Source organism: Aethalodelphis obliquidens, unplaced genomic scaffold, assembly GCF_003676395.1.
Source record: "Aethalodelphis obliquidens isolate GAN/ISIS:26980383/991018 unplaced genomic scaffold, ASM367639v1 scaffold11, whole genome shotgun sequence".
In the NCBI taxonomy this organism is placed as follows: domain Eukaryota; kingdom Metazoa; phylum Chordata; class Mammalia; order Artiodactyla; family Delphinidae; genus Aethalodelphis; species Aethalodelphis obliquidens.
In genome coordinates this window covers 23,975,454-23,999,294 of record NW_020837955.1, presented here as the reverse complement: position 1 = coordinate 23,999,294, position 23,841 = coordinate 23,975,454, and the positions used below count along the sequence as shown (strand labels likewise).

General features: G+C 41.7%; 1 protein-coding gene across 1 annotated transcript in view; it reads left to right on the top strand.

Moving 5' to 3' along the window:
* Window positions 1–1,565: 1,565 nt before the first annotated feature.
* Window positions 1,566–23,841, top strand: part of SORCS1 (sortilin related VPS10 domain containing receptor 1) — a 576,135-nt gene continuing 553,859 nt past the window's right edge. Inside the window, exons 1-2 of the mRNA XM_027113082.1 lie at window positions 1,566–1,570; window positions 1,948–3,001. Of these exons, the coding sequence (XP_026968883.1) occupies window positions 1,566–1,570; window positions 1,948–3,001 (1,059 nt within the window). The remainder of the gene's footprint in view (window positions 1,571–1,947; window positions 3,002–23,841) is intronic.

Sequence of the window (23,841 nt, the reverse complement as noted above, 5' to 3'; positions counted from 1 at the left end):
CAGCAAATGGACTGAAAATGCTTTCCCTAAACTCCTTGAGGAGGAAATGTCAGCTCTACTTTCCCAAATCTTCAGGAAGAACTTCCTTTTGAAACCAAAGCAATCTAAATTTTGGTAGGGTAATGATAGACTAAGACCAGAAAATGTGAATTTACTAATTTCTTTTCCATTTTGCTTTTTCCAGTCCTATATTTGGATGGGAGTTCATTTGGGTTCTGAGTCTTTAATCTAATCTGGTTTTCCTCTCTTGGAGGAAATCTTACAGAGTGGAAAGGAGGTTAGCAGGGCATAGAAAGAAGGCATTAAGCAAAGGATCCTGCAAAGCTTTGAAAACTTTTCTGAGGAGAGGAAAACAGCTCTCCTGGGCTTTGACAAAGAGCACTTGCAATTTGGGAGGAAGGAGGTGATAACCTCTGGCTCACCTCTCCTCCATCTAGAAGCCACAACCTGCCAGTGGTCCTTTTTTAGGAGGATTCAGCCTTGGGTAGTAATGGTACTTTTGGAAGAACAGTCTGTGTCTCCTTTAATGACGAACAGGACACTCTTTTGTCCTTTTAAGTATCCAAGTTTTATGGCTGAGAAGCCTGTGCTCTTTGCATTGGCACATTTCTTGGATCGATCATGAGAACAATCATTTTAAATTTTTTTGTAACACACCTCTGGCTTGGAATAAGAGAAACTCCTCTTGTACAGCAGTAAAAAGAGTATTATTCATTAAAGAATAATGATCACGCTGTTACTTGCAAGTTGGTCCCATCACAAACTCAGGATTCAGATTTTTCAGTGAGGTTACCTTTGCAAGTGTGAGAATGAACAAACGTGTAATTAGAAACTGGGAATTGTACTATTCTGTGGTGGGATTCATTTATTCGATCAATAAAAATTCACAGAATAATTTAACAGCTACCATGTGATAAGAAAGTGTTATCTGGCTCATGAAGACTACAAAGACATGTGAAGGTATTTCAGCCCTTAGAAGCAACTTTCTATTTGAAAAAGGCTTGGATTTTGAGAAATGCTTTGTACTTTTCAAAGCCCATTCACCTACTATAAATCTTAATCTGAACTTTTGAATAGTAGCAGGGGAGCTAGGCTGGGCAGACATTATAATCATACAATTATAGAATTTTAGGAGTGAAAGGGATTTTAAAGGTCATCTAATGCAACAACTTAGTTTTAAACCTAGGAAGCTGATAGATTGCTACTTGTCATAGATTCCACAGCAAACTAATGCAGAGCGTCCAGCACCCACATGAAGTTTCCTATTGAGTCTTAAGGCATGTGTTAGTAGCTCTGGGCTAGGCACGAATGCCACAGGATAGATGGAGCACCATGCCTCCTTTCCTGTATGTATTTGCACACAGAAATATAATAATAGGCTTACAATAAATATTTATGAATTAATGACTGACAGATTTCCTACCATGTAGGGCACTGTGTCCAAGTACTAAGGATAAAATGGCAAACAGAATGAACTGGTTACTTCTTCCAAGTTGCTCACAACGTAGCCTTCCCGTCCTCAATGAGTGTGCAGTCCCTTAGGGAAGCCAAGACACGCCCACAAAATGCAGTAAGATTGGGTTCAAATACAGTGAGTGCTTTATTTAGGAGGTCAAGGAAGAAATCTAAGCGTCATAATTGATGGGAAAATCCCCCAGAACACACACACACACACACACACACACACACACACACACACACACACCTGCGATCTTTTAATTACATCATTCTCTGCTGATGTTGGGACACACAGACTCTTCCCAAGGTAAGGTCAAGGTGCCAACTCACTGAGACTAAGAATGGAAAGAGCAGAAGCCCATTCATCCCTATTTTCTAAACTGAAAATGACCAGGGAGGAAGAAAAAGAAAAGAAAAAAGAAACAGCTACAGAGACTGATAGAAACAAACAGGAATAGGAAGTCCCCAGCACAGTAACCACTCCGCCAGGTCCGGGCTGGCCGCCCCCACGGGAGGGGCACTCGGGCTCTGCGCGGAGGCCGGCGGCCGCGGGGGCGCACAGCGCGGCGGCGAGGAGCGGGCGGCGGCGGCGCAGGCGAGCCCAGGGGGAGGGTCGGCGGCGCCTCCAGTCCCCGCAGCCAACCGCGCGCAGCGCAGCTCGGGAGCGGGACGCAGCGCTCGAAGCCCCGGCAGCGCCCGCCCTCTCTTCCGTGTTGCCTGCCCGCGCGCCAGCGCCCGCTCCGCCCGTGACTTCACTTCGGCTCCACCCCCGCGTGGCGGCGGCTCGCTCCGTCCGAACCCGCGCTCGGCACCAGCCCAGCCCGGGCAAGCGGCCGCCACCTGCCCCGAACCGCCTCTGCCCGCCCCCACCGCGGCCCAACTTGGATGGAGTTGGGGTCCTGAGCTCCTGCTCCTCGTAGCCGGCCAGCGGAGAGCCCCGCGCCGCCACCTCCGGTCCGGGACCCCCTCTCAGCTCCTCTCCGCTCCCGCAATGGGAAAAGTTGGCGCCGGCGGCGGCTCCCCAGCCGGGCTGAGCGCGCTCCTCGCCGGCGCGGGGCTCTTAGTCCTCTGCGCCCCGGGCGCCTGCGGCGGCGGCTCCTGCGGTCCCCCGCTGCACCCCAGCTCGGCCCCACGCTGGGCTCCGACCCGAGGGGGGCTTACTCACCTGCGGTCGCGAGGCAGGGCTCCTGCCACGCCCCTGCTCGGACGCCCCCTGTTTGCAGTGGCCGCCGGAGACCGAGCGCTGTCCCTGGAGCGGGCCCCGGGCACTGGGGCGTCGGTGGCGATTGCTCCACGCTCTGACCGGAGGAGACGGAGTGGAGAGGATCAAGAGAAGGCAGAACGGGGAGAGGGCACGAGAAGACGCCCCCGGGGAGTGCTAAGGGACAGAGGGCAGCAGGAGCCTGGGACTCTGGAGCGGGACCCGGACAAAGCCACTCGCTTCCGGCTGGAGGAGCTGAAACTGACCAGCACTACGTTCGCGCTGACAGGAGACTCAGCACACAACCAAGCCATGGTCCACTGGTCTGGCCACAACAGCAGCGTGAGTATAATGGGACTGAGGGCAAAGGGGTGGAAAATGGAAAGGGTTAAAGTCGGCTGTGTGATTTGATTGAGAATTTGGGGAAATGGGGTTTCTGGACTTGAAACATTGTGCAAACTAAAGTCTTCCCTGCCCGCCTCCCCAAGGATTTAATGTCACCAACTAGGAGACCACCCCTTTCCCACCAACACCGGAGTCCTCTCCAAACCTCTAACAAAGCTTTATACAGGGCAGGCAGATCCCTCTTTCCCGTTTCTTTGGTCTCCTTTGTGTAGGATGGATCCGAAGACCAGGCAAACAGAGCGGGTTAAAGTATTCTGAATGCAGAGGTGAAAGGGTTAAAATTCCAGGCAGTCTGGTGTTCCCTCAAGTGACTTTCTCTTTAACTTGCTAGACTTATGGATGAGAGCACGTAAGATCAAAAAGTCTTTATTCGTAGCCTTTTAATTTTATTTTTATACGAAGCTCCTAACCCCCTCTTCCCGGCACGGAAGAGAAATTCAGTGGATGGTAAGGAGCCCTTAATGTATTCTGTTTCTGGGGACCAAGTGGATGCAAGTTTCAGGACGGGAACTCTCCAGCATCTTCTAACAGCACCAGCCAGTGTGTTTTGAGAGCTGGGGCTTTCCAGCCTGTGAATGAGTGGTTGTTCTCTGGCTTGATCTGTCCCAGGAAGATCAGATATGTCCCTGTGAAAACAACTCCGTGTTCTCCCCCATTGCCTGACCTCCTCTAGTGAAGAGTACAGATAAAGACGTAGCTCTCCCTTTATTAAGGGGGGAGAGGGATTGCTGGATTTCCAGGAGGCTGTCACTGGGGAGCGTGGGTGCAAGTCCATGAGCTGTGTCCAAGATCAGGGAAGGTTTTAGATGTTTGGAAAAGCCTGCATGTCTGGAATTTGAGGGAGCTATTCCAGTTTAAACTGCACCTGGAAACTTCAAAGAGCTGAAATAGTAAAGAAAGAGCTTTGGTGGTGATAACTGCAGGTGATTTAGAAGTATGGAAACTTCACCAGGCTGCACTGAAGCAGACAAGAAAATGAAAACCAAGGATGGGTAAACTGAAAAAAAAATCAAAGTTTCAGCTTCTATCAGGTTACTGAGATTGTAGTATTTGTACTATGCAGAGTCTGTGCATCCTGGTACATTTCAAAATGTTTTCAATTGTGATGTTATTGCCAGAAACCTTCCCAGGGAAGTGCCACTTTAGTGAATTGTGCTCACTGTCAGCTTTTTTAATGAAAGTTGTGAACATTTTAAAATAAGAGGCTGTCATTATGGATTCCTTGAGTACATAGATATAAATTGTATTAAGGCAAATTGTGATAAGTAGTATTTTGTATCGTGTCTCTGTCCTGAGAGCCTCAGCACGGTTTTCCCTACAATTCAGCCTTCATGACCAAGGCTATGGTTTTATATGGTTCTCCGGACTGGTTTAATCAAATAATTGAAGCTGAAATTCTTTTCATTCAAGTTCTGGAGACCCTTGCCCTCATTCCTTACCTTAACTGTCCTATCTTTCATATCATAACCACTGAAATTAATCCCCCAATTTGAACCTGAATCTTCTTAAACTGATCAGATAACTTTCGCACTGCTTTAGATGATTAACTCAAAGCTTCTAGCTTTAAGGGGCAATTTTAAACACATCAAACATATTAAATCTTGTATCAAGAAGTAAAGGACTTTGGACTCAAAATATTTCTGGCTTTTAATGTAATTCAAGCCGTAAAATATCACTCACCCATTAGACCTCTAGTTCACCTATTGAAAGATCTTGGAAAGAGCAAGAAAGGGAGAGTACATCTTTGGCAAGTTTTAAACTTCATTTAAGAAATGGTGCCAAGCACTGCCAGCCTTTTTTTTTTTTTTTAAATGGTGCTTATAAACCCAGTTAGGCTTCTTAGGGTCAGGGCTTGAAGGGGTGACATGTAAGGAAGTCTGAGATAATGTAGGAAATAATCAAGGTGTTAAAAGTTGGAGCACTCAAATCGTGTAAACGAATGAGATTTCTATCCTATTAAGTCTCTCATTCTATAAGGACATACCCTCCATCCGCGCCCACTTACATACAAATTGTTGTTGTTTTTCTTCAGTGTATATAAGTAGTAGAGGAAGAGAAATAGTCTTGTATCGGTATCCTCCACAAAGTAGTCCCAGATTCCTAGAAGAGATAAAGTTTAAAATATATTTTGAAGGTAAGGGAGGCAGAAAGAAACTTTTCTAGACAACTTTGTGATGTGAAAAGCAGAGCGGAGACCTGAGTTCTGGTTCTGCCTATTTGTGGTTTGATCTTGGCAAGCTGATTGCCTGGGTGTGAATTTCTTCATCTCTAAAACAGGAGGGGAGGATGCCTGTCAGATTCATTACTGAGAATTACAGGCCAGGATATAGTTAAGAGAGTGTTGTGACTGGAAAGTACTGTATACCTCTTTGTAACTCTCATCTCATTGCACTTCACATTCCCCCCAGAGCAAGAAATCCACTGTCCTAACACTGAGGACAGCAGTGGGTGGGAGCTCTCATTTTCTTCTCATTTAGCTGCTGTCCCCCATAAATCCACCCCCAGCCCATTAAGGGCCACTGGCAGTACACCTCCTCTGGACCTATCTCACCTTTAGCTAAAAGCCTTTGCTAAGTAGGGCTTCTGATGACAATAACACCTGCATTAAAGGTGTAAATGTATGGTAATAATAGGCTGCCTATCAAACTTGTGAAGAACTCTGGATCCTTCTCTCACCTCCTTCCCTTCTCCTTCCTGCCCCCTCCGCTGTTGGACTTGTGCAGTTGTGTAAGGATATGACTGTTTTGCCTTGTCCGTGGGTGTGATGTGATTCCTCTGTACTGCAGTCTAGCTTGATGGAAAGTGTTGATGGAGTTGGTGGAACACCTGGGGGGATCTTTTGGCATGAAAAGCGCTGGGTATGAATCATTTGTCATGAGCTTGGTATCGTAAGCAAGAACATATTGTTCCTACCCTACTCATCCAAGGCATGCTGTGCCCTGATCTAAATTTATAGAGTAATTCTTAGTTTGTTAAAATATATATTTGTCTATACCTATGTATGATGGGGATGCGTTTATTCCTTATTTCCAAGGAATTTCAAAGTGCTACACTTTGAAAAGTGTTAATCCTTACAATATCCCTGTTAGGTAATAGACAGGTGTCAAGTGTTAATATCTCTTTTTCATATTTTTATGCTGGAGTCAATTTGAATATTTCAGTTCACTGTCTTGTCCCTTTCTCACTAGAAATAGTGTTACAAATTGTTAACAGAGGCTTTTACTTGACATATTTTGCTGTTATGACATCTTTAATACTGCATTTATTGTAGTGAATGACGATCTGGTTGGTTTTCATGTAATTCTTTGCCTTTTGTTATTCTGGGACTTGACATTTACCATCCACCCTTAGTGAGTAAACTGAGTCCCAGTGAGTCAGGTTTTTGAGTAGATGTCGTACATTCATCGTTTCACTTAATTTTCACAAAAATGTTATGAGTAGTTATTATTATCCCCATTACATTAATGAGGAAACTGAGGCTCCAGAAGGCTAAATGACTTGCCAAGAAGATATAACGGTTCAGTGGCAAAGCAGAGGCTGGCACCCAGGGTGATCTGACTTCAAAACCCCACAGAAGGGCTTGTCTTAGAGACTTTAAGGTAGGACAGAAAAACTCAGACCTTTGGGGATCTGTATTTTAAATAATCCTGTTTTGGGTGGATTTCAGGTGGTGGTGAAGGAAGACATAGTCTTAGCTGGAAGCTCTATCTCTTTGTAGAAAAGCAAGGACTATGTAACATGTGCCTGTCACATTGCACCCTTTACCTTAAAGTAGTGATTTGGCTGTTCTCTTATCCACCCACATCTTCATCTTTACTGAGACATGGAATCTGTACCTGATGATTCATTGAGCACGAGGTAATGTGCCATCATTCAGCTTTCAGATCTGGCGTTCTTCAGGAATAGACTCCTCTTCTAAGTTAATTACAAATATGATTTTATAAAGAGTTGCCTATGAACACGTGATTTGGCTATACATTTTGACATAAGTTTTTTTACCTTTTTTTCCAAAGTAAACTGATGAAGGATTTTAGATTTCTCTAGCAAGCCACATAATACCTTCTCTGATCAGTGTTTTATGCTATTAATGGGTATTAACATGGTATGACATGGAAGGCAGTGGGTTTGGAAGCAGATTTGAGTTTGAATGTTAGCTCCCCTGCTTCCCAGCACTTTGCTTTGAGCAAGGCACTTAAATTCTTTGAGTTTCTGTTTTCTCAACTAAAATATGGGGAGGGCACGTCTTTTTCTGTTGTTTTTTTTTTTTTCCCCAGAAGATTTGACATCACATATACAAACTGGCTAGTACATACTAAGTGCTCAATAAATACTACTTCTTATTTTTGTAGAAGAAATACTTCTCTACTGGGTTTTTAAGACTCCTGGGTTATAGTCCTGGCTGTACACAAAAATTAGACATGTAGTGACAGCCTGTAAAAATTTTGTGGCCTCAATTTTATCCTCTGTAAAATGACACAAATAGGCCAGAGCATCACTGAAATCCCTTACAGGTTGAAATTCATTAAAATTTTTTGTCAACCTGTAGGTATTGTGCACCTACTACATCTAAATAAAGTCCACTGGGAGTGTTCAGGATGCAGAAATGACACAATGACCTATACCCTTGACCTGTATGTGAGCAAGCCTTTCATTTCACAAGATTCTTCCTTTCCATGGTTTATATGCACATCTATTAATAGGAAATTAAGGCATTTGAGACCCAAGCAGGCATTCATTTCAATGTAGATTTGCAGCAAAATATAGTTTATTAGGTTTATTGTATCATATCTTCAGGTTAAGGCACTTGGTATCTTTGAACAAAAAAAGTGCTTAATGTGAAATTGGAAAGTAAAGATCTCTTCAGATATTTTAATGGGATTTTCTAGACTCATCAGTGTTGACTCTGGGAACTATGTCCACATCCTTTTTTTTTTTTTTTTTTTTTTTTTTTTTTTGCGGTACGCGGGCCTCTCACTGTTGTGGCCTCCCCCGTTGCGGAGCACAGGTTCCGGATGCTCAGACTCAGCGGCCATGGCTCACGGGCCCAGCCACTCTGAGGCATGTGGGATCTTCCCAGACCGGTGCACAAACCTGTGGGATCTTCCCAGACCGGTGCACAAACCCACGTCCCCTGCATCAGCAGGCGGACTGTCAACCACTGTGCCACCAGGGAAGCCCCTGTCCACATCCTTTTAAAGAAGGACCCCAGAAACTCATAAACTAGGGTAGAGAAGCTGGTGCAGTTGTCTAATTTATTTAAGAGAATAATAATTGCTCACATTTAAGGTGAGATTGTCATATGGCAGCATTATGCTAAGACGCTTACACAAATCATCATATTTACTTTTAATTCTATGAATGGGTATTGAGTCCTAATATTTGTCAGGCATTGATAGTAGGGACATATGTGGAGTGATGCGCAAAGATGAAAAGAAATGATACCTGCCCTCAGAGAGCTTTCAGTTTGCTGCCCAAACAATGCTCTGAAGAGGTAGCAGAAGGTTAGTGTCCTCTGAGGGTGTCACATGCTATAGGAGTTCAGAGGAGGGATGGGCAGGCATCTTCTGGCTGGGGTGGTCTCCAAACTTCATTGCAAAGCAGGTGTTTCAACTGAACCTTGAAATGTAGAGAAGTTTTTAATTAAAAGATGGAGATTATTACAAGGATATTTTGAGCTGAGTGGATGGTGTGAGTAAAGGTCGAGCGTAGAGATGTAAAGGTTCCTATCTATATCAAGGAAGTTAACCTACATTAAATGTAAACTATGTTTAACTAAGGTCTTAACCTTAGAAATAGTTTTTAAAATATGATTTAAGCAAAAACATATACACACCCATCTCCTAGTGAGCTTGGCTGTATTCCAGGCCCCCAAAGAAAATAAAAACCTCTATGGTCACTTGAAGGCATAACTGCCCTTATTTGCACATTAAATTTCAGCTGGAGTCATCATTGTTTCATTTTTACCTTGACAGTTTTCACACGCAGTTTTCACAGACGGACTTTCTTTTGTTTAAGTTCTTGATTAGAAATATCAGTAGCTGGGCTGCCCGGAGGGTAGATTAATTTGGCTCCCTGACAACTTCTGTTCACTAAACGTATGTAATCTGTTTGTCCTGTCTTTATGTATGTCTCAGTTACTGTCCTTTATCTCTGGCCGGAAAGGGTGGAGAATACATCTGTGTGTCCTAGAGGGGAAACTAGCCAGTGTCCCTACAGCGGCCAACAGGATGGCAGAGAAGAGGCGTGGTCAGCGTGATGTTGGAACCAGGCTCCAGGAAAGGGCAGTGGTTACTCCTGAGGAGTGTGCCTCCTTCTCCCTTGGGATGGATGGAACAATCAAATGGTTGGCAAGAAACAAAGCTGGACTCTTACTGTGCACAGTTTATAAGGAAGAAGAGAGCCTATTCTAAAATGTAGGTAGGGGGATAAAAAGGACGTGAATGCTCTGCAGGAAATCCTACAGGAAATTTTACACGTGTATAGAAGATATTGTGTCTATTTCTAGAGCACTCCTGAATGTCCTTATACCACTGTAGATCGGTTATAGCCCTTTTCTTTTGCAAAATGCTTCAGTTTTCAAAGATGGGAACATTACTTCCATGACTTCAGTTTTATTTTCACCACAGTCCTAGGAGATAGGAAAGACAGAAATCATCCGCGTTTCTCAAAGAGGGAAAGCAGGGCGTTGGTATTAAGCAAGTCCGTTAGTGGAAGGACAGGGTCAAACACGTTTTGTCACACTGTACAACTGATTCTCGGTTTGGAACACCACTGGCTTTCCACAGCCAGGAGATGGGACGCAGCTGCATCCTAGCCTCACAGTTTGCCTCAAGCCTATGCACCTGTGTGTCCATAATGGTTGCCATTGAGGGATGAAGTATGGAGGTTGGCCATGGAGCTCCTGAGTTCCAGGCTCAGCTATTCAAGTTATTTATCCTGGGCTTCAGCGCAAGGACAAAAGTCATGTACTTGGCATTGTTTAAATCTTTAAAAAGGGACCCTGAGGAGAGGAGATGGGACTTTTTACAGGTGAGGGGTCTCCGGCAGTGAATAACCCATCTGTCATGTATGTTCCACTGCTAATGGTCTTTGGAGATGAGATTGCTTATCACTGGGCTTATTGCAGCAGGGGGTTGGGGAGAAGAGGGGGAGAGTCACGTCCTCCCCTCTTCAATTGTCTTATGCCTATGAAATCTGGTTGAAAATAATATTAAGTATGGTCTTTGTCAAAGGAAGCTAGAGCTTCAACTTTGGGGAGCAGCATTAGTCAAACTGAAGGAGTGCCTTGTTGACGCTAATGGATTTTATTTGCTCGAGGATTATAATAGAGATCCCAGCTGTTGCCTTCTCTACTTCCTCTAACTTTTGGGTGCGGGGTGGGGTAGGTGGGGGAAGGGAGCAAAGGAGAGTTTGCTGCACACTAGGGATAGCTCTCTGCAGCCAGATGAGCTACATTGATTATAAGAGAAATCGCTCTTAATGATAATAATATAAATAGCCATCAATTTAGTGACCAGATTCCCTGGAAGTACATTCTAGGGCATCACCACGTTATTCACTTCATCCTCACACCACCCTTACAAACTAGATGTCATTATCCTCATTCGAAAGCCGAGGAAGTCAAGGCTTAAAGATCTTGCAAAGGAAACCATAAACAAGACCAAAAGACAACCCTCAGAATGGGAGAAAATACTTGCAAATGAAGCAACTGACAAAGGATTAATCTCCAAAATTTATAAGCAGCTCATGCAGCTCAATAACAAAAAAACAAACAACCCAATCCAAAAATGGGCAGAAGACCTAAATAGACATTTCTCCAAAGAAGATATACAGATTGCCAACAAACACATGGAAGGATGCTCAACATCACTAATCATTAGAGAAATGCAAATCAAAACTGCAATGAGATATCATCTCACACGGGTCAGAATGGCCATCATCAAAAAATCTAGAAACAATAAATGCTGGAGAGGGTGTGGAGAAAAGGGAACACTCTTGCACTGCTGGTGGGAATGTGAATTGGTACAGCCACTATGGAGAACAGCATAGAGGTTCCTTAAAAAACTACAAATAGAACTACTATATGACCCAGCAATCCCACTACTGGGCATATACCCTGAGAAAACCATAATTCAAAAAGAGTCATGTACCAAAATGTTCATTGCAGCTCTATTTACAATAGCCCGGAGATGGAAACAACCTAAGTGTCCATCATCGGATGAATGGATAAAGAAGATGTGGCACATATATACAATGGAATATTACTCAGCCATAAAAAGAAAGAAAATTGAGCTATTTGTAATGAGGTGGATGGACCTAGAGTCTGTAATACAGAGTGAAGTAAGTCAGAAAGAGAAAGACAAATACCGTATGCTAGCACATATATATGGAATTGAAGAAAAAAAAAAGTCATGAAGAACCTAGGGATGAGATAGGAATAAAGACACAGACCTACTAGAGAATGGACTTGAGGTTATGGGGAGGAGGAAGGGTAAGCTGTGACAAAGTGAGAGAGTGGCATGGACATATATACACTACCAAACATAAAATAGATAGCTAGTGGGAAGCAGCCGCATCGCACGGGGAGATCAGCTCAGCTTAGTGCTTTGTGGCCACCTAGAGGGGTGGGATAGGGTGGGTGGGAGGGAGGGAGACGCAAGAGGGAAGAGATATGGGAACATATGTGTATGTATAACTGATTCACTTTGTTATAAAGCAGAAACTAACACACCATTGTAAAGCAATTATACTCCAATAAAGATGTAAAAAAAAAAACAAACAAAGATCTTGCCTGAGGTCACCGAGCTCGAAGGTGGTTGGGGGCAGACATAGAATTTGATTTTTCCTCTTTCTGGCTCCAGAGCTTTTTCTATTTGATCATGCTCTCCCTTCGTCGGCGTTTATCTCTGAATTTCTTTAGAGAGAACTTGACAAGTCAGTGCGGAGGGGTGGTGGGAGAACTCTTAGCAAGAGCACCCCATCTCGGGGCGCTCCCTTTCACAACACCCCCATCTCAGGTCCCTCACCTGATACACTTTACGAGGTAATAAGCTGCTATGTGATGGAGCTTGATCAAAGCCCTCACCTCCCCCGTCCTCTCCCCAAGAGTGGATCATCTAGGGTTATTAGTGCGTGTCATCTTGTTATCCTGGGAGGATGTGTAGGCTGTGCCGATTGGTTTCTCCCTGCTGGCTAATGACCCTAGAATGACAGTGTGGACAACTTGTTCACTCTTTAAAGGAGGTACTAATAAGAATCATGTTATCAGGCAACCAACTTATCATGTTGTGCCCCGAAGCCAAAGGATTGATGCCTCTAGTGGTCTTCCTCTAACCAGAGCTGCAGGGGCTATTGAGACACAAAACTGTGGGCCGTGGATCCAGGGCCTATGGAGGGAGGTTAAAAGTAAAAGGTCTTTCCCTATCTCAATACTTCCCAAAGTGCACTCTTGATTAGAATCATTAAAGGGGAAAAAAAGCTCTTTTAGGCATGGTTGTGACCCTGCTTAGAAACCTGTCTGCAGCACTCTTTACCCTGCCTTGCATTTTTCTGAGTTGGTGGAGGAATTCTTACCTGAGCAGGCGTGGGCTCTCTCCTTGGGCACTTAGGGCAGCGTTTCCCAGAGTTTGTCATCATGGAACCTGCTTTTGAATCTGCTGATGGGGAGTGGGAATCTTTATGTTTTTCAAACTCCCTTAGGAACACTAAAGGTTGAAAATAATTTTCCTAAAATCTATGTGTGAGTTTTGGGGTCCCTGAACCCCTTCCATTGTCTGTACAATCTTATGTCAATATGCTTTACTTTTCCCCAAGGAGAGCTGAAACCCAAAGCTTTTATCAGCTTCTCAATGAAAATTATGACCCCAATGGTGAGGACCCGGTAGAAGGTTCTCTAAGAGAAGGAGAGATGATTACATGGCACAGCACTGGTGCCCCAGGCAGAGGAAGATGGTACCTTTCTGCAAGATGGTGCTATTTCTACACTGAATATATTCTATGCAGTTATCTTTCCTGGATGTCCATATGACCATGGGCAAAACAAGTGGCTAAAAGAGTACATTATTTTAAATATAACATAATGTTTAGTGATTGGTTTGAATTCCCACTCCTAGGCATGCTAACTTGAGCAATAAGCTTTGTAATTCTGTACCTTAGTTGCCTCATCTGTTTAATGGAAATAATAGTGGTATACTTTCTATATGGTTTCTTGATGGTTGAAAGAGAGAGAGATAAAAACGCTGAAAGTGGCATCTGCCATAGAGTAAGCAATCAGTAAACATTAGCTATTATTATTATCGTCATTACTGTGTTAGTACTAGTACTAATAATGCTCGAGTATGATGAACTAAAAGATGTCTGTGATATGCTGCTCATTGCTTCTGTTTCTGTATTTATGTTTTTTCATTCCAGTTCCATTTTCTATAAGGAGGCCAGGACTCTCTTCTGCTCTTTTTTTTGGCATGCCTTTCAGCATCTCCAGCTATTTGCACATGATGGTTGTAATAGGGTTCTGGACCCAATTTCCAGTGTGTGGGTTGGGGGCTGATAGGTTCCACAGCGACAATCAATTCTCTGACACCAGCTGGGTGTCCAACAATTTAACTCAATTCTGACACTGTCTACACAGAGGTCACATCAGATTTCACAGGTTAAGGACTCAGTCCCACAAGACTGTCCCCCCCACCTCCCACTTCCAAGGCCAGCCCCAAGTCCAGGTTATCACCTGTGCTTCTGAGCGACAGGCTATAGATTAGAAGGTTCAACGACTCCCTTCTTGGGTTTGATTAATTGGCTAGAGTTGCTGGCTCACAGAACTCAGAGAAACGTTTCACCTACTAGATTACCAGTTTATTTTTAAGGATGTAACTCAGGGACAGCAGATGGAAGAGATGCCTAGGGCAAGGTATGGAGAAAGAGCGTGGAGCCTCCCTTTGCTCTCTGAGTGCACCATTCTTCCTGAATCTCCACCTGTTCACCAACCTGGATGCTCTCGGAACCCTGTCTTTTTGGGTTTTTATGGAGGTTTCATTACATCAGCACAGTTGAATAAATCATTGGCCATTGGCCGTTGATTCAAACTCCAGCACCTATCCCCTCCCCAGAGGTCAAGGGGGCTGGACTGAAAGTTTCAACCCTCTGATCACATGGTTGGTTTTTTGGCAACTGGCCCACATCCTTAACTGTGGTCCGAAGTCACGTAATTAAACTCTCATCACAGGAAAACCCAGGGGTTTGAGGGGCTCTGTGCCAGAAATGGGCACTAAGACAAAATGTATATTTCTTATTATAAATCACAGTATCACAACTAGCTTACTAAATATTTTGCTGTTTTATTTGCTGTATCCTTGGGGAAAACTGGCTTTCATATAAAATAAATGACCCATGACCTTCCATATGAGTGTTATAGAATATTCAGCCATTAAAAGATTGCTTATATGTTTATATATATATAAATTATATTTATATTTATAAATTATTTACATTTATAAATAAATATATCTATATATATTTATTTTGGGAAAGCTTCCACAAAATACCAGAAAGAGCAAATAAAATAATACATAAATAATAAAATATAAAATAGTACAGATGTAAGCCCCACAAAGTAAGGGTTTCTTTTTTTTTTTATTTTAACTGGGTTGTTGCCTTGTATATCCCAAGTCCCTAGACTTAGGAGTGGCTCAATATATGTATATATATTTTTGGAATTTTTGAATTTTATTTTTTATACAGCAGGTTCTTATTAGTTATCCATTTTATACATATTAGTGTCTACATGTCAATCCCAATCTCCCAGTTCAATGCCCCCCCGCACCCCCCCAAACTTTACCCTCTTGGTGTCCATACGTTTGTTCTCTACATCTGTGTCTCAATTTCTGCCCTGCAAACTGGTTCTTCTCTACCATTTTTCTAGGTTCCACATATGCGTTAATATACGATATTTGTTTTTCTCTTTCTGACTTACTTCACTCTGTATGACAGTGTCTAGATCCATCCGCATCTCTACAAGTGACCCAATTTTGTTCCTTTTTATGGCTGAGTAATATTCCATTGTATATATTTACCACATCTTCTTTATCCATTCGTCTGTAGATGGGCATTTAGGTTGCTTCCATGTCCTGGCTATTGTAAATAGTGCTGCAATGAACATTGGGGTACATATGTCTTTTAGAATTATGGTTTTCTCAGGGTATATGCCCAGTAGTGGGACTGCTGGGTCATATGGTAATTCTACTTTTAGTTTTTTAAGGAACCTCCGTACTCTTCTCCATAGTGGCTTGTATCAATTTACATTCCCACCAACAGCGCAAGAGGGTTCCCTTTCTTCCACACCCTCTCCAGCATTTGTTGTTTGTAGATTTTCTGATGACGCGCATTCTAACTGGTGTGAGGTGATACCTCATTGTAGTTTTGATTTGCATTTCTCTAATAATTAGTGATGTTGAGTAGCTTTTCATGTGCTTCTTGGCCCCGTATGTCTTCTTTGGAGAAATGTCTATTTAGGTCTTCTGCCCATTTTTGGATTGGGTTGTTTGCTTTTTTAATATTGAGCTGCATGAGCTGTTTATATATTTTGGAGATTAATCCTTTGCCTGTTGATTCGTTTGCAAATATCTTCTCCCATTCTGAGGGTTGTCTTTTCATCTTGTTTGTAGTTTCCTTTGCTTTGCAAAAGCTTTGAAGTTTCATTAGGTCCCATTTGTTTATTTCTGTTTTTATTTCCATTACTCTAGCAGTCCCTCAAGACTGCTTTGGCTATTAGGGGTCTTTTGTGTCTCCATACAAATTGTAAGATTTTTTGTTCTAGTTCTGTAAAAAATGTAACTGGTAATTTGATAGGGATTGCATTGAATCTGTAGATTGCTTTGGGTAGTATAGTCATTTTCACAATATTGATTCTTCCAATCCAAGAACACAGTATATACCTCTCCATCTGTTTGTGTCATCTTTAATTTCTTTCATCAGTGTCTTATAGTTTTCTGAGTACAGGTCTTTTACCTCCTTAGGTAGGTTTATTCCTGGTATTTTATTCTTTTTGTTGCAATGGTGAATGGGATTGTTTCCTTAATTTCTCTTTCTGATCTTTCATTGTTAGTGTATAGGAATGCAAGAGATTTCTGTGCATTAATTTTGTATCCTGCAACTTTACCAGATTCATTGAGTAGCTCTAGTAGTTTTCTGGTGCCATCTTTAGGATTCTCTATGTATAGTATCATGTCATCTGCAGTGACAGCTTTACTTCTTCTTTTCTGATTTGGATTCCTTTTATTTCTTATTCTTCTTTGATTGCCCTGGCTAGGACTTCCAAAACTCTGGAATAATAGTGGTGAGAGTGGATATCCTTGTCTTATTCCTGATCTTAGAGGAAATGCTTTCAGTTTTTCAACATTGAGAATGATGTTTGCTGTGGGTTTGTTGTATATGGACTTTATTATGTTGAGGTAGGTTCCCTCTATGTCCACTTTCGGTGTTGAATTTTGTTGAAAGCTTTTTCTGCATCTATTGAGATGATCACATAGATCTTATTCTTCAATTTGTTAATATGGTGTATCACATTGATTGATTTGCATATATTGAAGAATCCTTGCATCCCTGAGATAAATCCCACTTGATCATGGTGTATGATCCTTATACTGTGTTGTTGGATTCTGTTTGCTAGTATTTTGTTGAGGATTTTTGCATCTATATTCATCAGTGTTATTGGTCTGTAATTTTCTTTTTTTGTAGTATCTTTGTCTGGTTTTGGTATCAGGGTGATGGTGGCCTCATAGAATGAGTTTGGGAGTGTTCTTTCCACTGCAATTTTTTGGAAGAGTTTGAGGAAGATGGGTGTTAGCTCTTCTCTAAATGTTTGATAGAATTCACCTGTGAAGCCATCTGGGCCTGGACTTTCGTTTGTAGGAAGATTTTTAATCACAGTTTCAATTTCATTAGCTGTGATTGGCATGTTCATATTTTCTATTTCTTCTTGGTTCAGTCTTGGAAGGTTGTACCTTTCTAAGAATTTGTCCATTTATTCCAGGCTGTCCATTTTATTGGCATAGAGTTGCTTGTAGTATTCTCTTATGATGCTTTATATTTCTGTTGTGTCCATTGTAACTTCTCCTTTTTCATTTCTAATTTTATTGATTTGAGTCTTCTCTCTCTTTTTCTTGATGAGTCTGGCTAAAGTTTTATCAATTTTGTTTATCTTCTCAAAGAACCAGCTTTTAGTTTTATAGACCTTTACTATTGTTTTCTTTGTTTCTATTTCATTTATTTCTGCTCTGATCTTTATGATTTCTTTCCTTCTACTAACTATGGGTTTTGTTTGTTATTCTTTCTAAATTCCTTTAGGTGTACGGTTAGATTGTTTATTTGAGATGTTTCTTGTTTCTTGAGGTAGGATTGTATTGCTATAAAATTCCCTCTTAGAACTGCTTTTGCGGCACCCTATAGGTTTTGGATTGTCGTGTTTTCATTGTCATTTTTCTCTAGTATTTTTTGATTTCCCCTTTGATTTCTTCAGTGATCTCTTGGTTATTTAGTAGCGTATTGTTTAGCCTCCATGTGTTTGTGTTTTTGCTTTTTTTCCCCTGTAATTGATTTCTAATCTCATAGCGTCGTGGTTGGAAAAGATGCTTGATATGATTTCAATTTTCTTAAATTTACCAAGGCTTGATTTGTGACCCAAGATGTGATCTATCCTGGAGAATGTTCTGTGCGCACTTGAGAAGAAAGTGTAATCTGCTGTTTTTGGATGGAATGTCCTATAAATATCAATTAAATCTATCTGGTCTATTGTGTCATTTAAAGCTTCTGGTTCTGTATTAATTTTCTGTCTGGTTGATCTGTCTATTGGTGTAAGTGAGGTGTTAAAGTCCCCCATTATTATTGTTTTACTGTCGATTTCTTCTCTTATAGCTATTAGCAGTTACCCTATGTATTGAGGTGCTCCTATGTTGGATGCATATCTATTTAGAATTGTTATATCTTCTTCTTGGATTGATCCCTTGATCATTATGTAGTGTCCTTCCTTGTCTCTTGTAACATTCTTTATCTTAAAGTCTATTTTATCTGATATGAGTATTGCTACTCCAACTTTCTTTTGATTTCCATTTGCATGGAATATCTTTTTCCATCCCCTCACTTTCAGTCTGTATGTGTCCCTAGGTCTGAAGTGTGTCTCCTGTAGACAGCATATATATGGGTCTTGTTTTCATATCCATTCAGTGAACCTGTGTCTTTTGGTTGGAGCATTTAATCCATTCACACTTAAGGTAATTATTGATATGTTTGTTCCTGTTACCATTTTCTTAATTGTAATGGGTTTGTTTTTGTAGGTCCTTTTCTTCTCTTGTGTTTCCCACTTAGAGAAGTTTCTGTAGCATTTGTTGTAGAGCTGGTTTGGTGGTGCTGAATTCTCTTAGCTTTTGCTTGTCTGTAAAGCTTTTGATTTCTCTGTCAAATTTGAATGAGATCCTTGCCGGATAGAATAACCTTGGTTGTAGGTTCTTCCCTTTCATCACTTTAAATATATCGTGCCACTTCCTCTGGCTTGTAGAGTTTCTGCTGAGAAATCAGCTGTTAACCTTATGGGAGTTCCCTTGTATGTTATTTGTCGTTTTTCCCTTGTTGCTTTTAATAATTTTTCTTTGTCTTTAATTTTTGTCAGTTTGATTACTATATGCCTCGGCGTGTTTCTCTTTGGGTTTATCCTCCCTGTGCTTGGGTTTATCCTGCCTTTGCTTCCTGGACTTGGGTGGCTATTTCCTTTCCCATATTAGGGAAGTTTTTGACTACAATCTCTTCAAATATTTTCTCAGGTCCTTTCTCTCTTTCTTCTCCTTTTCGGACCCCTATAATGCGAATGTTGTTGAGTTTAATGTTGTCCCAGAAGTCTGTTAGACTGTCTTCATTTCTTTTCATTCTTTTTTCTTTATTCTCTTCTGTGGCAGTGAATTCCACCATTCTGTCTTCCAGGTCACTTATCTGTTCTTCTGCCTCAGTAATTCTGCTATTGATTCCTTCTAGTGTATTTTTCATTTCAGTTATTGTATTGTTCAACTGCGTTTGTTTGTTCTTCTAGGTCTTTGTTAAACTTTTCTTGCATCTTCTTGATATTTGCCTCCATTCTTTTTCCTAGATGCTGGATCATCTTCACTATCATTATTTTGAATTATTTTTTGGAAGGTTGCCTATCTCTACTTCATGTAGTTTTTTTTTCTGGGGTTTAATCTTGTTCCTTCATCTGATAGAATGTCCTCTGCCTTTTCATTTTGTCTGTCTTTCTGTGAATGTGGTTTTCCACAGGCTGCAGAATTGTAGTCCTTCTTGCTTCTGCTGTCTGCCCTCTAGTGGATGAAGCTATCTAAGAGGTTTGTGCAAGCTTCTTGATGGGAGGGACTGGTGGTGGGTAGAGCTGGGTGTCCCTCTGCTGGGCAGAGCTCAGTAAAACTTTAATCTGCTTGACTGCTGATGGGTGGGGTTGGGTTCCCTCCCTGTTGGTTGTTTGGCCTGAGGTGACCCAACACTGGAGCCTACCCGGCTCTTTGGTGGGGCTAATGGCAGACTTTGGGAGGGCTCACACCATGGAGTACTTACCAGAACTTTTGCTGCCAGTGACCTTGTCCCCCCAGTGAGCCACAGCCAGCCCCCACCTCTGCAGGAGACCCTCCAACACTAGCAGGTAGGTCTGGTTCAGTCTCCTATGGCATCACTGTTCCTTCCCCGGGTCCCGATGCGCACACTACTTTGTGTGTGCCCTCCAAGTGTAGAGTCTCTGTTTCCCCTAGTCCTGTCAAAGTCTTGCAGTCAAATCCCTCTAACTTCAAAGTCTGATTCTCTAGGAATTCCTCCTCCCATTGCCAGACCCCCAGGTTGGGAAGCCTGACGTGGGGCTCAGAACCTTCACTCCAGTGGGTGGACTTCTATGGTATAAGTGTTCTCCAGTTTGTGAGTCACCCACCCAGCAGTTATGGGATTTGATTTTATTGTGATTGCGCCCCTCCCAATGTCTCACTGTGGCTTCTCCTTTGTCTTTGGATGTGGGGTATCTTTTTTGGTGAGTTCCAGTGTCTTCCTGTTGATGATTGTTCAGCAGTTAGTTGTGATTCCAGTGCTGTCACAAGAGGGAGTCTAAATGGCTTCTTAAGTTTACTTCTACCTTTGAAATTCTCTCAATTTGTCCATAGTTTTGGTGTTGTTGTTTTTCCATAAGTGTGCATTGCTTGATTTATTTTTTAAAGTTATTTGAAAAGTTGTGGTGGGGGGAAGAAACAAACAAAACGGGAGAGAGTAAGCAAGTTTGTGAACTTGGACACATTAGAATTGCATTCCAGACAACTGAACTTGACAAAGAGCCCAAGTTCAAGTTTCCTGACTTGCTTTCAGTCCCTATTATTGGGAAGGAGCCTGTGCCCAGGGTTTTTGTGAAGCGGCAAGATCACTCTGCATCTCTCTTCCTTCTTTTTGTGGTGTGCAGCAGCAGGGGCTTCCAGGCCTTTTGTTTATTGTCCTCTTTGTTGATTACAGAGAGAGAGATCTGGAGGTAATTTCACCCACCTGACTACACATGCTGAAAACTCTAGTAGCTTCCAGTCCCCGATAAAGAAGCATGCATTTTAATTTAAATCTCAGTCTCTTTCTTGATCTTGGACTCCATCTCTCCATCATATATGTGTATTTAAGTGAATACATCATAGATGTGGGCATCCCAGGCATCTCTGTACATTCAGAGCAACTTAACGCACTGATGTCTTTAAGTATCTGCTCTTAAAAGTGAAATACTAAATTTTGTTATATGGCCACAGTGAGGATGTTTACTGACTGTGAGAGCTGAATGGAAGATGATCTCCAGAATGAGGAGAGAGATAAAGAAACCAAGAGGAAGAGACTGAGAGACAATGGAAGCCAAGAGATGGAAAAAGAGAATGAATAAGGGGAGAAGAAGAGAGAGAGTATAGGATCATGACAGAGGCAGAGAGAGACAGAGAGCAATTCAGAGACAGGAGAAGTGGACTAAGAAAGAGGAGGATAAAGAGAAGGCGAGGGGCAATGAGCCAGTGATACTGTGGACTGGGAAGGGCAGATGGAGAGACAAAGACAGCCTTGTAACAAACACGTGGAGACAGAGTAAGTCACAGAAAGAGAGTTAGAGAGGAAAACAAGAAAGGAAAAGTGTCAGTGAGTAGAGAGAACTTGTTATCAATTCATAAAATGTGCAGAGTAGAGCAAATTTCTACTTAGTCTGACCGTATTCTTTCCACTGTAGCAACAGCACATCTCTGGCCTTTGGCCCTGTGGGGTTTCACACCCAGCCAGTCTTGTTGCTAGCATCAGCCAGTCTTGCATGTGGGACAGCTCTGAGAGCCATATATGTTGGTGAGCTGGGTGTAGGGTGGAAGGGGTGCATGCAGTATTTATGCATTTTAAAGAATCCCTTAAATCCCTTCGGGAAATAGGATTGATGGTCTGGAAGGTGGAAGGGCAACTTTTAACATTTCCTTTTATACTAGTCCGTGCTATTTTGAATTTTTAATGGGAATGCATTTCTTTAATTATAAAAATCCTAAGATGTTTTAAGTGGCTGTTGAGTCAGCACAGTGCTGAGTGCTGGGAATACAAAGATAAATAACACCTGATCTTTACCCTTGACGGTGCATATTCTGGTGGAAATAGACAGACACATAAACAGATAAATAGCAATTTAGTGTGATAAACACATAATAGCTGTAATAGAGTTTTGTGCAAAGTGCTATGGGAGCAAAGATGAGTGGGGGACAACTAATTTTTTTTTTTTTCCTGAGAGTAGGAGGCAAGGCTTTAAAGGGAAGTGACATTTAAGACAGGTCTTTATACAAGGTTAGGAGTTTTGCAGACAGGATAGGGTTGGGCAGGAGGAAAGGCCACTCCTGCCCATTTTAAACTCCCCAGATCTTGGGTCAACAAGTGGTGACTGAAATGGTACTTTCTTTCTTCATCATCTCAGTGTCCAAGATATTTGGAATCAAGGCTCATAGTGTGTTTAAATATCAGATTAGACTCCCCAGTTTAAAATGTCCTGTTAAGTACTTGGCCTCAAACTGGCCAAAAAATCTGATTTTTCCAAAGGGAAAAGTTGTTCCCTTGAATCTTTACACACCCATGTGTGCTTGCACATGCATGCACCCAGATGCACAAACAATTTTAAAGTATTTCTATCTTCTCTATTCACAGTAGAATTTGATTAACTAAGCAATCATGGGATTTTTGTTGGCCATTCTATATGTTTTAAAGAGTTAAAAGTGGGTGTTTATATCATTTTCTTGATCATGCTTCCCTAGTCAATATGGGAAACTGGGTGCATTAGGATGAATTGGATTGTCACCACTTAGGATTGGAGTATGATTATTCAAGGCAGTAAGAGAATGCACTAGAGCCCACATCAGTGTTACCCAGACTTAAGTGGTTATGCCTTACAAGTAGAAGACAAAGCATACATAAAGTAAATACATAGAAAATTACCAAAGAATAAATTTGGCTTTTAACTGGTTGTCCCCTTTACCTCCTTCTTGTCTACAAAGAAGAAAAAAGATAAAGAAAAAAGAACAGAAGGGGGTAGCTGGTGAGGAAAGGCATGGCCAGAGTTAGGGGGAGCATGTGCTCTTAGAACCCACTCACCACCTCATAAGTGGGTGAAAAGACACTTCCCTGGCCTTTGAGTTCTTCCCTTTCCATCCTTATAACTTTCAAACAGACTGTGGCTTGAGATGATGTTACAATGTCCAGATCTACCTTTGAGGTATCCTGATTTAGGAATTTTTGCCTAGCATTTTGTGCTACTGTAGTAGATTAAATGACTCAGGAATTTTATCATTTTGAGACAGAAATGACTTGGGAATGACTTTTTCAGCTGTTAACAAATATGTCCTTAGATATATAAATGACTATTCCCAAAGAGTAGGATGAGGTCTACTATGATCTGAATGTTTGTGTTCTTCCCACAAGCCATATGTTGAAATCTAACCCCCAACCTGATGGTATTAGGAGGTAAGGCTTTCAGGAGGTAATTAGGTCATGAGGATGGAGCCCTTATGAATGAGATTAGTGCCCTTGTAAAAGTGACCTATGGAACTCCCTTGTCCTTTTTACCATGTAAGAACATGGCAAGAAGACACCATCTATGAACCAGGAAGTGGGCCCTCACCAGATACTGGATCTTATGACATTTTGACCTTAGGCTTCCTAGGCTAAAGAACTGTGAGAAATAAATGTCTGTTGTTTATAAACCACCTAGCCTATGGTATCTTCTTATAGCAGCCCAAACTGACTAAGACAAGCTCTCTTTCAGTCACCTAATTTGGTTTAATTTCCTATACAAGACTCTCCTTGATATTCATTTAACTTAAAGTCTTAGAGAAAGGAGAAGGAAAAAATTATATTTGCCTTAAAGCTCACCAACTTTAGAAGTACCTGAGTACCTCATATCAACCTAAATGTAGGTCTTGAAAATATTTGTGAAGAAGTAACAATGACATTTCCCATTAGAGGCATAGAAATTAACTTATCTTTCTTTTGCAGGTGGGATTTGAGGTAGTTTAAGGCAAGGGCTGGCAAACTACAGCCCATGGGCCAAATCTGTCCTACCACTGTTTTTGTATGACCCACAAGCTACAAATGTTATATATATATATATATATATATATATATATATATATATATATATATGTTAACATCTTTATTAGAGTATAATTGTTTTACATTGTTGTGTTAGTTTCTGCTGTATAACAAAGTGAATCAGCTATACGTATACTTAT